Source organism: Zeus faber, assembly GCF_960531495.2.
Source record: "Zeus faber genome assembly, chromosome: 3".
Taxonomy (NCBI): Eukaryota; Metazoa; Chordata; class Actinopteri; order Zeiformes; family Zeidae; genus Zeus; species Zeus faber.
The window spans coordinates 28482598-28500097 of NC_137190.1; the positions used below are offsets into that span (position 1 = coordinate 28482598).

Sequence of the window (17500 nt, forward strand, 5' to 3'; positions counted from 1 at the left end):
GTTCACCATGCTGTCCCTCCCCATCCCAGCAGACGTCTTCAGGTACTCCCTCCACAGGAAGCAGCAATACAGTAATATCGTTATAATTTACAAGTGAGAGTCAAGGGCTGAGCGTGAAAGACATTGGGCCATATCATATCATTAAATATCATTACAGGAGAATAACTTCGCTGTTTCATTCTCTCATATCCGCCTCCCTGTCTGGGCAGGACTACCTGGCCCTGTTCTTCCAGCAGAGCAACCCGACCAGAGGGAACCAGCTGCCTTGTTCTGAATGTGGAGTGAGGACGGACACGTCGGTCCTCACTTCCTTGTACATGCCGCCGGAGGTCCTCGTGCAGCACGCGCTTCGAGCCACTCCACCCCAAACAGGAAATGAGTCAATGAATGTTTCATGAATGAATTTGCAGGTTTGTTTTGTTCTCGCTGGAGAAACTTGACCTCACTCCGTTCCTCTCCATCCCTTCAGCTCAGAACACACCGCTCTCTGGGCTGTGGTGGTGAGTGAAGCACGTGAGCACACACACACACACACACACACACACACACACAACACAGCGACACACATGCATCCACGTGCACCACGCCTTCTTAATGTTTTAATCACCAGTAGTGTTGCGATATCAATATATTGATATTCATCAATATATTTTGTTGCTCTTTTGACTCTCACTTCCCAGGTCTGAGGTAAATGATATAGCAACTGGCAATCGACTGGAGCAGGGGACCACATCCGGGTCACATCTCAAAGCTTTATAGAGCTCAACTGTGACTGAATGAATTTCCCATTCATTCACTCCATTGACGTTTCACAAAATCCTTATATAAAGAGTTTTAAGCCTGGAACCAAGCCAACCAAGTATGAGATGAATCGCGACCACAAAACATTTGATTCGGAGCAAAATCAATTTGTAAAAACGGAAAAAGGTAAAGATACAAGACTGTGTACATAATTATTTTAAGAGTGAATAACTACTCATCCCATAAACCATTGCGAATGATACCTTTCCAGCCACTTCCATCCTAACGATAGTTTATCATGCGTATTGCTGCCTGCAGCTTTTTATAGGTCGAGCCCGCAGAGACATGGTTGAGGTCATGAGAACCAGGACGTTTCAGACGTGTGGTCGGTCGAGTTTGATCAATATGAATGTATATTTTGAACAGAATTTAGTGAAAAACTGCTGCAACCTACCGGAAGTTGAAGAACATTGGCGCGACTTTATTTGTTTGAGGAGCGGGCGATTTGTAACATCACCATCCAAAGTTATTTAAGTGCAAGGTCTGTCTCTCGCAAATCATTTGCATCCATCGACTTGCGCCTTGTGGACTGCATAACGCTTGCTACGGGTAGACAGACAACCCGAGCAGATTCTGCGTTTAAAGGAAACTCTGAAAACTGTAACTTGTGCTGTGTTTCACAAAACCCCAAAAACTTATAATTTAGACTCATCTTTAGACAATTCATTTGGTCATATATCAAATATGTTCAACTGGTCTAACATTTGAAGCCAAAGAATTGTGAAATTTGAAATTGGTGTCTGTTGTGTGGGGATGGTGTGGTTTGAACAGCCACACTTGTCCTTGGGTCTCTGTAATTGGGCCCAGGATCAGGATCAGGATCAGCCCACTCTCTACAATAAACTGATGATGTTTCTACTCCATCGTCTGTGTCTCTGTGCCGGAGGACCGTGAAAACTCCACTCGGGTGGTGTGGGGCAGGCGGCTCTGCCATACTGTTGATATAAAATGTGATATAAAATGTGTTTTACAGAACCTCGGAAACCTGTAATACGTACCTAACATGACTACACTGGAGCCTGTGTATTGCTGCCGGCAGCTATATTTATTATTTTTAGGGGTCAAGCCCCGAAGGGGCGGGAGCCCTATTGTTAATAAAAAACTGACGTCAGTAGTCTGTGAATGTCATGAATCCACCACACTCACAGACATGATTAATAAAATGTGTATTCAGGGCAGATCCGACATGCCGTCATCCAAGTTTGAACCAGATCACTCCCTTTTTGTTCAATAATTTAATAAAAAACTGTATTTTTTCATTAGCCCAAATGACCACATGCAAAGTTTGCGTGATCACAGTGCAGTCTAGTGATTGGTCAACAAATAAGACCTCATCAAGATTGCGGCACATGCAGATATAACTGACGTCAGAACTTTATGGATGCCATGGATCCAACTAACCCACAGACATTGCGAATGACATTTGTGTTCGGGGCAGTTCCAACATGGCATCTTTGGAGTTCCATCCAGATCGGTTCAGTATTGTGGATGAAGTCTGTGATCAATCACAACCTCACCAAGATGGCGCCACACATAGCGCACATGTGCAAGTTGACATGGTACACGGATCACGTGACCGATATACTCGCAATTAGACTATAACTAAAGGAATATAAGATACAAACTCTTGACCATATGTAGTTACCCAGTGACAGGTACTATTTTATAACTATTAACCTTTATTATATTGGATTGGATAATGTATTGGAAATTGGACAATTGGATTAAACAAAGCGCAGCGTATTAAACGTCATAAATATATATGCTTCTGAGGTCAACTGACATGCACCAGAGTAGGTTCTACAAAATAAAAACCCAATAATGTCACGGTCAGAATTTATAGACATTCTAGAGATATCAATATAAACAAACTTCCTGAATTATAATTACTGGTAACAATAACCATAAGCAATTACATAATACAAGGAACATGTATTTATTGTGTATGTGTTTTGAAATATTTTCATTGTTTTTGTTTCTGGTGTAGCCCACTACACACAATTCATTTCATCATGTATCCTGTACGATTGAAGGCAGTTAAACCACTTACCCCAAGCAGCAAGCTGTGCTGATCCATCTATCCATCTTGTGTGTGTCCTATTGTGGAATAAACAACCTTGATTCCTGTGCTATGAGCGTTCATAACATTCTGTTTTTACATCAAGCCCTCTTCATGTAAAAACAACAGGCCTCCTAATTCTAGGGTGTCATCTATTTCTTCACCATAAGATGGCGTCTGAGGCAACACAATTAAGTGCTGGAACCAAGGTCTGCATTACGCACTGCATTCTCAATGTTAGCAACATACCCCTATTTTAGTTTACAGCATGGAAATCTGACTCCGCTGTAGGTTACTATGTTGGCTTGATAAAACCTAACATTGTCGTCTTTACATTGTGATCGTATAGTCTGAATAAAAAAACCTCACAAATGGAATAAAATAGGTTAAAATGACGGTGGCCCTTACAAGAGCAATGACACTATATGACATCAATATCTACACAGTTCAATTTTGTGTAATTTAATCCCATGCTCTCAATGGCCATTGTTTTATACGGTTGAAAAATTAATTTATAAATTGCCCTCTGCTGTCACCCCCAGGAATGTTACAGTAACACCAGGCACGAATGGGCAGCCTTTACCTCTTAAATGGCTGATATAACTACATTCTATTTCACATATTTGTACCTACAATCATATGTATAAATAAAAATCCAAGTGTGACTTGGGATTTTCTTTGGGCTATTAAACAGCAAAGGAGATCAGTGCTTTATTATTGTGGTCTGCCCTTCTTTACAGTTACAGGGTGATTTACAGTTGAAATGGACTGTGCCTTGTGTTATCTCCGCCACAAGGCGTAGATAATTACCAACCGCCTGGTGGTGATAAAACGGTGTTTATAGACACCTGGTGGTGGGTCATGATAAAGGTACTCTTCACTTAACGACGAGTTCAGTTCTGAGGACCAGGTCGTTAAGCGAATTGGTCGCTAAGCGTGGACCTGTCTTATTTCACGGTAAGGGGGCGTGGCCATTGCGAACGCTAGTAAAGTGAATACTGACAGACTGACTGCGGGAACGAGACTGAGACTGAGAACGGTGATGAGATGAGATGTATATAGTGTATATATTGTGTATATAGTGTATATAGTATATATAGTATATACTGTATAGTGTATAGAGGATATAAAGGGTGATGCGCGATGAGATGCATGACGCTGAGACGCCGCGGTATTGTCCGCAGCGTACATTACAGACTGGTCAGAAAGCTGGTCGTAAGTCCGAACGGTCGCCAAACAGGTAGGTGGTTAAGTGACGACTACCTTTACTTCAAACGCCGGGGAAATGGAGACGAATTGTGGCCCTTGCGGCTTTCCACAAGCCACCACCGCTTGCAGCGGCTTCAAATGGACGCCAGGTGGTGCTGTTGTGTCAGTTTATTATCCGTTGAAACATCAACTGAAATGACCTGTCTTTTTTTTTTACAACGTTCTGTATTCAAGTGGTTTTACATTGTGTGCTATTTTTCTCCCTAGCCCTCCCTTATTAATTTACACAAGTCTTAAATTTGTGAAGCACTTTACCTCTTTTAATAAGTGCTTTATAGTTATTATTATTATAGTTAGCGCTGTATATTATTTTTTCCACCTGGTTTGTGTTTCCTATGCTGGTAATTCACAGTTTGAAGTCCTTTGTAAATAAATGTGAAGTGTCTTACTCAAAACATGACATGATGTGGCATGTCTACTCTGTAATATGAGATAAGCTTTGGAGGAAGTGAACTGTAAAAGGTCTGAGGTTTTGTTGGTTTAGATTTCAACAGGTAATTGAATTCAGCAATTTTTTTTCTCTACTGGCCTTGAAACAGATCCAGTCGAGCAAAGAAAAGTTTGCTTTGTGTGAAAGAAAAACCCGGAAGACAATCCATTATATTTGAAGCGCTTTTAATAAATACTTAAGTCATATGAGTTATTTGAGATTAATATTCTTGTATCCGAAGGAAGGAAAAAAAAAAAAAAAAACTTGGAAGATTCAAGAAATAAAATCAACATATTCAATAAAATAAGCGTATTATGGTCTCATGGTAGACAAGAAAATACTCGGACAGAAGAGACAGGCAGATTCCTTTGTGCTTAATCTTTGTAAATGATTGATTTCCGTTGGCTTCTGGGTTACCAATGAATATTTAAGGTACAGCCCGCTGGCAAAGGCTGTTCATTTCAGCTTAACACCATAAGCCATCCTTGAACATACAGAAAAATAAGAGGAATTACTGTTCCCTCCCCATTTGTAAATGTTGTATTACAGATCTAGTATAATAACTGCAACGGTAGTATGTCATTTGTATTCCACAGAGATCTAAATGTAGGATAACATTATGTAGAAGCAGAGTCATGAAACAAATGCGGCTTATTAGGTCACTTTTGAATAGTTAAAAAAAAAAGGAATAACAACTGACTGGTACTTCAGCATTAGTCTGGAGTTTTAAATACAAGTCATCTCAGTCTGTCGCTGCGGTGGACTAAATTCTTCATATTGGCTGACTGTCCTTCTATTGCCACGAAGAGCACATTAAAACATGGAGGAAGGTGGCTGTTCAGATCTATACTCTTAAATCTAACATGGTGTCGTCATGAAACATGATGCGTGATATCTTCATGGATGCTACAATCAAAAAGAACGATGACGACAGAAAAAAAAGAAAATAATTTGGTCACTTTACAGATAAAACAACTTGCCCTCCTCCTAAATGTACAATGTGCAATATTAACGGTCGGTAGGTACTGTATGTAGAGTTCATTTGACTTTTTAATCCCTGGTGTATTCACAGTACAAGAAGCATAAAAATCAGTCCTGCAAAAAAAGGCCGTCCACGCGAAAGTGAAACTGAAAAGAAAAAGGGCAAAGTGACATCTTCACCCAGAGTTATTCAGTCCTACAAGACAAACAGATCTATATTAGAGCAAAAGTAGCATCTGTTAACCTCTAGATGATAAGTAATGCGAGTACAGAGCGTGTTTTTACATCGGCGAAGAGATCCTCGGGTGGTGGAACGCGGCGGCTCCGCCCTCCCGCCTGGGAAGGATTGGACTGCGAGCCTCCGTCACTGTTCTCCGCCCACGTCGCTGGCCCTACTGCCCCCCCTCCCCCTATCCGCACAGGCAGATGGTCCTCACAGCTGCAAATTAAAGAAACCGCATAGAACTTTGAGCTCTGCTGCTGCGACGGCGGTGTAGTGTGTCACTCTGCGTCTCGCGGCCGCCCCTGCGGTCACAGTGTGGAGTAGAAGAGGATGTAGGCAGCGGAGGACTTGATGGAGGAGGTGGTCATATCCGTCACCTCGTGATCGTCAAACTTGAACCAGCGCTGCTTGAGGCTGTTCTTGCAGTACGCCGTGTAATGGCCTCCATCCAGACCGCCATAGTGGTTCTGGTGAAAGGAAGAATTATAATTTTTTTTTGTAAATGTGTTCAAATCATTTGTATGCTGCCCACATCAATATCTTGAGATGGAGACTTTGGTGTTGTTTTTTTTAAACATCCATCAAGAAGTCGGTAAAGGTTGGTCATAGGTTCGGTTGACAGCTGTATCCACATCTAGAATCCAGCGCCACCTTTACCTCTCATTTTGAGACATTATGTTGACAATGAATATAACAGTAATAATAATAATAATAGTCGTTTTCTTCTTGAAAAGCCGTTATCAATAAAGAACAACAAAAACAAACAAACAAACAAAAAAAAAGACACCAGAGCAGTTCCATCGTCCGGGAGCGAAGCTGCCACTTACAGAAACTCCGTAGAGGCTGTATCTCTTCAGGTTCTGTTTGGGTCCGATGACGTACTGGGCCAAGTCCAGACTGTCCAGAGGGAGGTCCACGGACGTCTGGAGCTTCTGTTTCCAGCGGCCCTCGTAGGAGAAGCTACACAGACAAACAAACCCAAGAGTCATAACCAAAACATGTTTGCGCTTTGAGCGACGTCTTAAAGAAACAATAGCCGTCTAAATCAGAAGAGAAAAATAAAAACAAGTAAAAATGTTTAAAAAAAAGGTACTAGGTGATCCACACGCTGGATTTACAGGAAGTGCACGTCGAAATGCAACGATTAGAGCCTATTAAAACAATGGATAGAAAGCTGCTCATGTGAACAAGCTTATTAGAATACCAGTCAGACTACCAGAGTCTTTATGACAAATGAGTCAATGCTCTACTTAACTTGGAACGAAGCCAGGCATTTCACTTTGGGAATTGATCTTCAATAGTCTTACCATGAACTTAACCACACTAAACCTAAAACCTACTTAATTTTAAGTTGAAGTCTGTTCTGGGTTACATTAGCCGTCTGGTACACAGAACTTTTATTGGCCGTACAAGCCTGGTGAGTTTGAAGGTAAGAAGTAAGTCTCTTGCGCATACAGCAGTTAATAACTTCAATTAAGAAGGTGTTTTCAGGATTGTGTATTTCATGGTACCATGTATTTTATGTACTTCTTTGTATCAGGTATCGTGTTCATCGTATGCATCTTATGTGTAGTTTATCAATTCAACTTTTATACACCAGGTAGGTGTCTATATTATGATAATCACTAGGAAAAAAATAAAATCTTATTGCGTGTGTCAGCGACACCCTGTGGGTGTCAAAAAAGTGGTTTATCTATCTGTCTATCTTTTATACAAATATCGTTAACGCTACTCACGCTATGCAAAGTTAGAGAAATCAAACATAGAAAATTATAGCACAGCGAGCCTATTCAAGATTTGTCTGTGACCTCTACTCCTGCGCTGGTGACAGGTCTGGTCCCTACAAGTGACCCCACCATGAACGTACCGCTTGAGGTGCACAAGGAGGATGGGAGGAACCTTCCAGATCTCCAGTTTCTTGGTGGAGTCCCTGTGGGCCTTACAGTGCCTGCAGAACACCTTGTTGTTGTCAGTCAGTCGTTCCTCCTTGGAAAAAAGCTTCAAGCAGTCCTGTCATAATGAAGCAGGGAGAGAAAAAGAAAACACACACATGTAAATGTCTGAGCACACAAGCGAGAGATGAGCCCTGTAGCGGTGTTATGGGCAAAAATAATCAAATTAAGTAAATGTGTTTTTTTTACGTGGAAAATGCAGTTTGACAGACACACCTACTAGCAGATAAAAGTCTTTATGCTGATGAATGCAGTCAAATCAGGAGATTGGCCATAAACTTGTAAAGGGCAGTAAAAAATATATTACTGTTATTATTTATAATGTTGAATGCTGTCATGTAGTGCAGAATAAGGCAGTTTTTTTAATTTCATTTTTTGAGGCCCTGGGCACTGGAGTATATTTACATTCCTTAAAAAAGTAAAAGAATAAATAAAAATGTGTGTGTATATTCAAAGCATAGTCATGTGTGAATTATAAAAATACAAATGACCCTCTTATGGAAGAGTCTTCCCCCCCCCATTCAGTTTTCATTGTAGTGACAAAAAAGGAAAAACATGTAAAAACATGTAAAAGCATGACTATGGTATGTACTAGTACTGGCACTAATGCTGGGATCAGTAATGGCTGACCTGCAGGGAGCACTTGCTGGTGGAGGCCAGCGGCAGCGACAGGTACATGAAGGTCTCGAAGGTGCGGGACTTGCGGTGACAGGTGAGACACTGCACGGTGGATTTGAATTGACCCTGGAACAGCGCTACGATAATGGACTCATTGAGGAGCTTGTGCTTGCTCCAAGCCAGGTCGGCAGCTCTCTGGTCGTCCAGGTGGTCGTTGTCCTCCTCCTTGTAGCGCTTCCTGTTGTCTGCCTGAAGAAGACACAATATCGTCACGATTAAAGACCAATTACTAAGGATTTTGGAAAGGCCTTTGTCGTTCTCTCTGCACTCCTCCATCACTCTTCCTCTTACCGACAGTTCGGTGAGTGGAAAGAAAATGGAAAAAAGCTGGATATTTGGTCTCCCCAGCCGTCCTTCGTGGCGTGTCTGTCCCCCTCACCTTGTTGAGGTCCTCGTGGAGGCCGTCCATCAGGAAGAGCAGCAGCTCCTGGGAGTCCTGCTGGTCGTAACCAGAGAACTGCTCGTTGATCTTCCCGATGGTGATCTTGAAGTCCCGCGGGCTGATGCACTTGTAGAGCCCCGACCACAAGGCCTTCATGATCACCCCAAACTCCTCCGCCACCTCACCCTTGTGGCCCAGAATGTTAGCCCTGGAGGAAGTGAGACAAAAGTCATGCAACTCTGGTCTATTCGGCCGACACCTCCCCAACGTGACGCTACGTGGTGAATCAAATCTCAGGCGCTCTAAACTTTTAGTTCGTCCATTGAGATGTTATTTGTTTAAAACGAAACCAGAATAATAAACTCAAATCCAGTTCCAAGCAAAGAACAGGAACTGCAACTGCAACTTTTGTCGTACTACTCAGACCGCTGACTGCACTGGATTTGCTCATGTGGTCCCGACCTGTTGATGTGTTCCTGGTAATAGTTGTTGTTGAAGTAGTCGGCCATGGTGGGAGTGTTGCACAGACACTGCAGGATGGAGTTCATGTAGCAAGTGTTGCCTAGGTTACGCAAGCCCGTCAGAGAGGCGCCCAGACCCCCGAACACGGGGTTCAAGTTGCGAATCTTGGCTGCGGACGGCCGGGCGATCTCCGCTTTAGCATAAACTTTAGCAGTGGCGGGTCTGGAAAACAAAGATACGTTGTGATGCATTCATATGTGGACGATTCAGCAGCAACACACTATGCAGCATCAGGGAAAGGACGACTGATTCTCGACTGATTCTCTATATTATAGAGAATCAGTCATCTTTAAAAGTATGATTTTGATTTCTTTTTTATTTTTCTCCCCACCAACCCAATAGAGTCTATAGGGCTGGGTTTTAAAATTTAATACAGGTGGCATACTGTAAAGTGGGAGCAATTCTCATTATGTATAAAATGTAGATATCAATATAAAATCATATGAGCCATATCATCAATTAAAAAAAAAAAAAAAGAAAAAAGAAAAAAGTTGACTGGTCCATGAACCACAGAGCCGCCAAAGCCACTTTCAAGTGACTTTCATTTTGTGTGTGTATATGATTCTTACTTTACTATGAGCACAGTCTCTCTTACTTGGTCTCTCTGTTGATGGTGGGTATGGCGGCGGCAACAGGGACTTTCCTCTGCGCCTCCTCCCGCAGGTCCTGACTGATGTCTGGGGAGGAGTAGGAGCGCTTCAGCTTGGACTGCTCCCTCTCACCGTCGTGGCCACGCTCGGCCTCGGACGGCTGCAGCTGCTTCTGCTTGGACGTGGGCGGCGTGGAGGGCGGTGTCTGGGGCACGATCACCTCCGGCGGGTACAGGTGGACACGGTTGGTCGGGGAGTGGTAATAACGGTAGGTACCGGTCACCGTGTCCAGGAACTAGCGGCAGCAATTTGGAACGGATCCAAACAAAAAAGTAAGAAGGGTTCAAGTGTGTGAAGGGTGGGAAAAAACATTGGGCGGCAAAGTTGTTGATAGTCTCTTATGATACAACATTTTTCTGTCACCTTCATCCAGCCGATGGGTAGTCCTGGTACACTTCTGCCCATTTCCTCGCTCCTTGCTCGGGTCAAGGGCTCTCTCTGTCACACACACACACACACACAGACACACACACACACACACACACACACACACACACACACACACACACACACACACACACACACACACACACACACACACACACACACACACACACACACACACACACACACACACACACACACACACACACACACACACACGTGTGACCAAAACAGCTTTCTCCAACACGAATACGCAAGGGCATTTTGGCAAGTACTGCAAGGAACTACTTTAGTACCATTATGATTTACTCCTATTTAATAGTACTTACTAAGTACTTAAGAGCCGTACCCCTGGGGTTTTTCCACACAATAGCTGATTTCAAATGTAATTGTGGGTGACAATTAACATAATTATAATCCAACATGCTTCCTCTTGAAAGGATTTGGGGCTTTTTTTGTTGGAGTTGTCATAAGCTGATGGTCTTATCTTTAGCAATCCTTGTCTTTGGGCTGTGTGCTTTATTTAACGACTAGGTGTCACAGGATCCTTTGGGGATCATTTTATCAAATTAATGGAAAATGGGATGGGTTTTCAATTGCTGTCTTCCTGTGGATTAAAATTCAGGTCATTTGTATAGTAGCTGTGTATCACCATATTTGGATTTGTCAAAACATTTTGTATGAATACATTCAAATGAATAAATGTGTAAAAACGTTTTGATCAAATGAATTCCAATGTTTGAATGTGTAATTCATATCTGAACAAATCGATTCAATTCTTTGATCTGTGAGGAGATTTGTAGCTGTGCATCACATTTTTTGAACAAATGAAAAATATTTGCACAAATAAATTCCCGTTTGTGAGTGCATAAACAACATTTGCCAACATTTACAGAAAAGGTTTGCCGTTACAAATCTGTTTGTGGGAAAAAAGTTCACACAGAACTCAATTAAATGTGTGAATACCAGGTTAACAGCTACGAATCAAATCTACATGTATAAATGAAACCTACATGTTTAAGTAAATAAATAGCGACTAAATAGCCAATGGGGATGCTCGGACAGACGAATGAATCAGGGATATCATTTCACGAACCAATCATGGAGCCAGCCTTCTTTGCTGTGAAGCCCCCTATTGTTATTGTTGTGAAGAATTGGATGTCATGGAATCGACGTATCCATGGACATGAAGAATAAAATCAGGATTTGGGCCTGTTACGCCATGCTGTCCTCAGAGTTTGATCTAAATCTGTCCTTTTTTGTAGGGGAAGTTAATAAAAAATACTGCATTTCTCATCTCTGCAACGGTCACGTGATAGCACTGAAGACCCCTGATTGTTCACAGACAAGAGCGTCATTGCTTAGGATGGTGGTGTGCAGCTCTAGTTATCATTCTCAAGGTTAAAAAAAAAAAAAAAAGAGGAATTGAAGACGAGGACTCCCAAAATAAAGGCTGTTTAGTAAATAAAGGCTGTTTAGTAAAACAAGCAGTTTAGAGTAGAACACGGTGGATAACTCTTGCACCACTGTCCACAATGCATATCACACGGTTCCCTGTGCTGCGCTGGGAAACTGACTACGTCTTGCTGCACCTAACCCCCGCAGGCTAGTAAATCAAACTGCCTAAGTCTTGCGGCACCTAATCCCCGCAGGCAAGTAAGTCAAACTGCCTAAATCTTGCTGCACCTAATCCCCGCAGGCAAGTAAGTCAAACTGCCTAAATCTTGCTGCACCTAATCCCCGCAGACAAGGAAGTCAAACTGCCTAAACCTGTTGCAAGAACAACCATGAAGTGGAGAAGTGAAGCAGCGGAGGATCTGCCTGGACTAGTTAGGTCTTTCTTTAATTCACTCAGCGAGCCTCAAATTCTGCGCATATTTATATTTATTTTATTGTTTCTCATGTGAGCGGAACATTGTGACAATTCAGACAGTCTTTTTACATGTTTTCAGGAATGGTTTTCAAAAGCTGCTTTCACACATGCACTCAAGACAATGTCCGGATTTACATTTTCACACATATAGCAAAAAACAGATTGTCCATGTCAGATGGGTTTACACTACCTGGAAATACACAGCATGGTTAAGACGAGGCGTAGAGCCTGGGTAGAGTGTGCAGGAGGCAGGACGTAACGCAATGACGCTCAGGAGTTTTACAGCACACCCAAAATAGCGGACGAGGGTACAGATTTATTAGTAGTTGGGCTTTTTTATCAGGAGTTGGGCTTTTTTTGTGTTGATACTCCATGTTTTTGGAAGTATCTGCAATATAAAGGAAAGAGAGAAAAGGAATAATAAAGAAAGCAGAAAGGAGTATGCAGCAGCTACGCACTGTGGTAAATAATTGCTGCCTGATAGAGACATCTTCAACACACGACACGCCCACTCACTGTGAATGATCCGGACAATCACATGCTCCGTTCACATATACCACTCAATCGGCCACTACCCGGATTTTGTACAAGGGTGCCAACTGGGTAAAGTCCAGGTAATGTCCGGGTCAAATCATTCGGACATCTGCGTTCACACATACAGCCTATCCGGGTAACGTCTGGACAATTTCATAAAATCTGTATAATTTGTTTAGAAAGAAATCACTGAATCCTCTCACTCTTTACAGAGACCGTGTATAACTGTCAATAAGTGCTATTATTAACACTAGTCTTACTAACACGATAATGTTATTAAGCATAAGCTGTGTTAGGGGGGGGCATGAAAAGTAGGGCCACAGTGCATAGTCATCAAGACCTGATTTAGGCCCACCCAAAAAATCCAGATCACAAAAATAGTGAGAAACCGCAATTCTGTGCAACACAGTTCAGTCTTTTCGCATGTTTTCAGCAACTGTTTTTTCACATGTATAATCCGTTTAGAAACAAATCACTGAATTTAATTTACAGGGACTTTAACTGCAAGTCAACTGTTTACTGTTATAAGTAAAAAGTTTACTGCAATTAATTGCGATTATTAACACCAGTCTTAATAATAAACACAATAATGTCAATGAGCATCTTATAAGGACCTTACTAACTATTAACCCTTATTAAAAGCAACTTATTATAAAGTGTTACCTGGTATTTTACAGATATTCGTCGAGACTCGTACACAGCTTGAAACCGGAAGTTTTCCGGACAAACTGGGACATTTTCGGTCACGCACGGTGGACATAATAATAATAACTATAGCTGCAGGCAGCAATACACAGGGACCAGTTTATTCCTTTTAGGTACATATTAGTATTTTGGTTTCTTACAAACATTGTGGACTTCTATGACTGGACCAATAAACATGGAGTTACGTCTGAATGTTTCTCTTCTGGTGTTTAGTTTAAATATCCCTGAAGAAAGGTGTTTTAAGAATTATGATCGTTCCTGGGTAATGCAGTGTGGACACTGCGTCACCCAGTAACTTTAGTGGTGACCTTTTTTCCCTTGAATTACATTTTCAATAGTTACGTTCCCATAAAATATGAAAAAACGTTGTGGTATTTCTGTGAGTAATTACCATATCATGCCTTCTATTTTCCCCAACACCTTGATGGATCTTGAAGGTATCACTCACTTGTACATTGGAGTGGATTCAACTTGAAGTTTTTGTGGACTGCTGATTTTCGTATTTTTCATTAATCCAGCAAAGTAATCGGGACCACAGGGATAAAATATGAATAGAACAGATCCACGGACATCTACCAGGTAAGAAGGTTCATAAATACATACGCAAGTGTATTTATGTTAGTAGCTAGTTTGTTATCTCTAACCACTAGAGAGCAACGGAGTCTACAGCAAACACTGGACAGAGTTTGAATATACATTCTGAATCAGAACCTCAACATTTATAGTAAAAGGTATGATGACGTCATAAAGCGTCTTACTCATTTTAATCTCATGTCATTCATTTTGTTTATGAATAGTAGCATGTTAGTCAAGCACTACCAGTTGAATATTTGGGGTCATATTTGGTCAGTTTTTCACTACTTTCTGCTCCGTATGTGGCTGGTTTAAACGGTTACCGGTTTAAACAACACCTCCACCATGTTTCTAGCTTATGTCACTGTTGTATTTCATATACTTTTAGCCGGGTTAGACATAAGTTGGCGTTTAATGTCATAGACCGTGTCTGTGACTTGGGTCAAATTTGTCGGTTTTTAACTTCTGCGCAATATGTGGATCAATTTGCAAGAAACTTAAACCACAAGATGTTTGTGACATACCAGTTCAAACAAGATGTCAACCATGTAATTTACTTCTTCCGTTCTTCTGTTTCAAATAGCTTTAGATTTAAAAATTCTGAGAATTTTTCCTGAACAATAACAGTAGGGGATTCAGCCGCCAATAATAAATAAATATAGGTGCAGGCAGCAATCCACGGGGTCCAGTTAAGTATTTTAGGTACAACTGAGGAGTCTAGACTACGCATCTTGCACGATGCAATTGTGCAATGGAGCCATAGGGGTCTCCGCTAACTTCGGGGGCCGGACCTCATAATAATAATAATTAAAAATAAGCACTGAAATATTTGTTCCCCTATGGTGTGTGCATAAGCGTATGCATGTGCACGTGCATGAACGTGCGGTACGTCCCTGGTTTTGGGGTCCTTAAATAATGTTTTTCGGAGAAAAGATATCAAAATTACGAGCTCTTATGTGCTTCTGTACAGATCTCCTTACGGATTCAAAAATTATACCTAATTTGTGTCGGTATTTTTTACACATTTAAACATTTGAATGTATTCAAACAAATATTTTCACACATTCACACATTTGAATGTATTCAAACAAAATGTTTTCACACATTCAGATATGGTGATACACAGCCACAATACATTGGACCCGAATTTTATTCACTTTTTTCCCCAGCAGCAAAAGACTGACATACAGGCTTGAGATTAAGACTGAAAAAGAACCAACCTTAACCTCGCTGATGATGTGGTTGGGAGCAGGAGAGTCCAAGGAGGTGCTCTTGCCGGGCGTGTCAGAGTTTTGCTCCTTGCCCTTCCTACCCTTGTCTCCCCCAACCCGGTTCTTCTTCTCCTCCTCCTCCTCTGCCTTCTGCCTCTCCAGCCTCTTTCTATCTTGGTGCCTTCTGTCCTCTTCGTCCTTCCTCCTCTTCTCGTTTTGCTCCCTTTCTTTGGCGTCTTTCTCTCCCACGTCCTTCCCTCTGCTCTCCTCTGCGGTGCCGGGGTCCTGGGTGTCTTCATCCTGACCTGGCCTGCCGTTCTCTGCAGCCCCAGCCACATTGTTTGTGGCCTGACCCGGCTGATCCTCGGACAGGGAACCGCTGAGCTTGAAGGGGGGCTTGGCCGACCGGTCGGGCACAGATGGGCCATTCGAAGCGAGATCCCGAGCTTGCCCATTTGCCTGGCTGGGCTTTGCATCATCCGACACCCGCACGGTGGGCTTCTTGGTGCGGTCGATCTATGAAAGGAGAGCAGACGCGAAAAACCTCACCGTCAAGTGGAATGCAGTGATGACACTGGTTAGCGAAGATCAAGTTATTACTACTACTACTACTACTACGACCTGAAATGTATTTGCATCAGAACTAAAGCTGTGCTGGCTGACTGCCCACACATCTATTGCTACATCCTGACTAAAACTGCTGCTGCTGGCCTTTTATGTTTTACACCAACTATTGTAGAAATTGTTCAGGCTCTATCCAGCTCACAGGACAAAATATATAGAATCATTTTTGATAAGAGCAAGGGAAATACTGGCATTTGCTACAAGTTATCAATTAAAACAAAGGGCTGGAGAGGATTCTCTTGTGATATGTGTGTCTGTGTATTTGTATCTGCCTTCCTCCTCTTTGGCGTACGTTGACGAGAGCTTCTTGGGTTTTGTTCTTGGGCTTTTATGGTGACTGGCATCCTGGTTGTCGCATTACGGCCCTCCTCTTGACTGTTCGCTCTGTGTGTGTGTGTGTGTGTGTGTGTGTGTGTGTGTGTGTGTGTGTGTGTGTGTGTGTGTGTGTGTGTGTGTGTGTGTGTGTGTGTGTGTGTGTGTGTGTGTGTGTGTGTGTGTGTGTGTGTGTGTGTGTGTGTGTGTGTGTGGCTTTATAGGGGGAGAGTTGTGACATCACAAAGACATCTCAAGTTGCTTATAAAGATGTCTCACTTGTGGATTTTATTTTTATATGGCTAGGACATTGGTGCCTAGTAGAGTTCGCACCTCTATGTCCCACAGGTTAGGGTGACTGTCTATGTCTCCATTTCCAGGAGAGCAGGCAGAACAATCAGCCTGGCAACAGGTCTGGTATAAACCTTTCCTTTCACATTCAAAGCAGCTGACCTAATGTGACCATCAGGACTGCGGTGAGTGGACCTGAACAGTAGTCCGGCAGGTCTTCTGTAGCTGGGGTTCAACTATCATTACCACAGTATTACTATGGATAATGGATCATTTATACGTTGTTGCTTTTTCTTGTCCGTTCTGCAGGTCTTAATGTGACATGAAGCTCCTTTTGGCTGCCTTTTATCTACTCCGCAATAATTGTAATTGTTTTAATTGGTTTTCCTTTTACACATTTCTGAAGCACTTTGAGCTGCATTTCATGTAGTACAGGTGCTATATAAGTAACATTTTATTCTTATTATTACCTATATCGTTTCACCTGACATCATTGCTTGTCCAGCAGTCAAGTACTCTTTCCAATGTTATTTTCTCACTGGCCATTAAGGTAATGTTTACTTTCTCATTAGAAGGGTTTGGGTACGTGGTTGTCATCAGTAATGTCATTTTGGCGTGGGCCTGTAAAGTCTTATGAGACTGTAGCTGTGATAAAGGGCTCCACCAATAAACTTGGTTTGAAGTGAACGCTACAGACACATTAAATAATGGAGTACCTGTGGAATGGCCTTAGCTGCAGCAGGGACCGGCGCACCAGTCACAAGGCTTTTCTTTGATACATCCAGTGCAGGGTTTTTGGAGCAGATAATGGGGGAATCTACAGTATCTGGCAACCTGTCTGTTGCTGTGGGATTGTCAGGGAAGGACTGCTCTACTGGAGCAACTCCATTGACCTGCGCAGGGACCGGAGGGCTCTGGGGCGTGGGGTCAGTCTGGGTCTCTGGCTGAGGCTTTGGTTCTTCCAAGGAGGGATAGCTGAAGTTCACTGGTCAAAACATACAAGTCACACAAAATCAAGTCATTTTTATTATAGTCAGTTTGTCAGA

At 42.3% G+C, this 17500-nt stretch overlaps 1 protein-coding gene across 1 annotated transcript in view; it reads right to left on the reverse strand.

Moving 5' to 3' along the window:
• Window positions 1-4743: 4743 nt before the first annotated feature.
• usp8 (ubiquitin specific peptidase 8) overlaps window positions 4744-17500 on the reverse strand; it is a 20449-nt gene continuing 7692 nt past the window's right edge. The window contains exons 9-18 of the mRNA XM_079997895.1: window positions 17171-17439; window positions 15237-15743; window positions 10311-10385; window positions 9893-10182; window positions 9238-9459; window positions 8773-8983; window positions 8346-8582; window positions 7631-7773; window positions 6591-6723; window positions 4744-6230 (exon numbers count right to left, since the gene is read on the reverse strand). Coding sequence (XP_079854021.1) covers window positions 6072-6230; window positions 6591-6723; window positions 7631-7773; window positions 8346-8582; window positions 8773-8983; window positions 9238-9459; window positions 9893-10182; window positions 10311-10385; window positions 15237-15743; window positions 17171-17439 — 2246 coding nt within the window. The 3' untranslated portion in view covers window positions 4744-6071. The remainder of the gene's footprint in view (window positions 6231-6590; window positions 6724-7630; window positions 7774-8345; window positions 8583-8772; window positions 8984-9237; window positions 9460-9892; window positions 10183-10310; window positions 10386-15236; window positions 15744-17170; window positions 17440-17500) is intronic.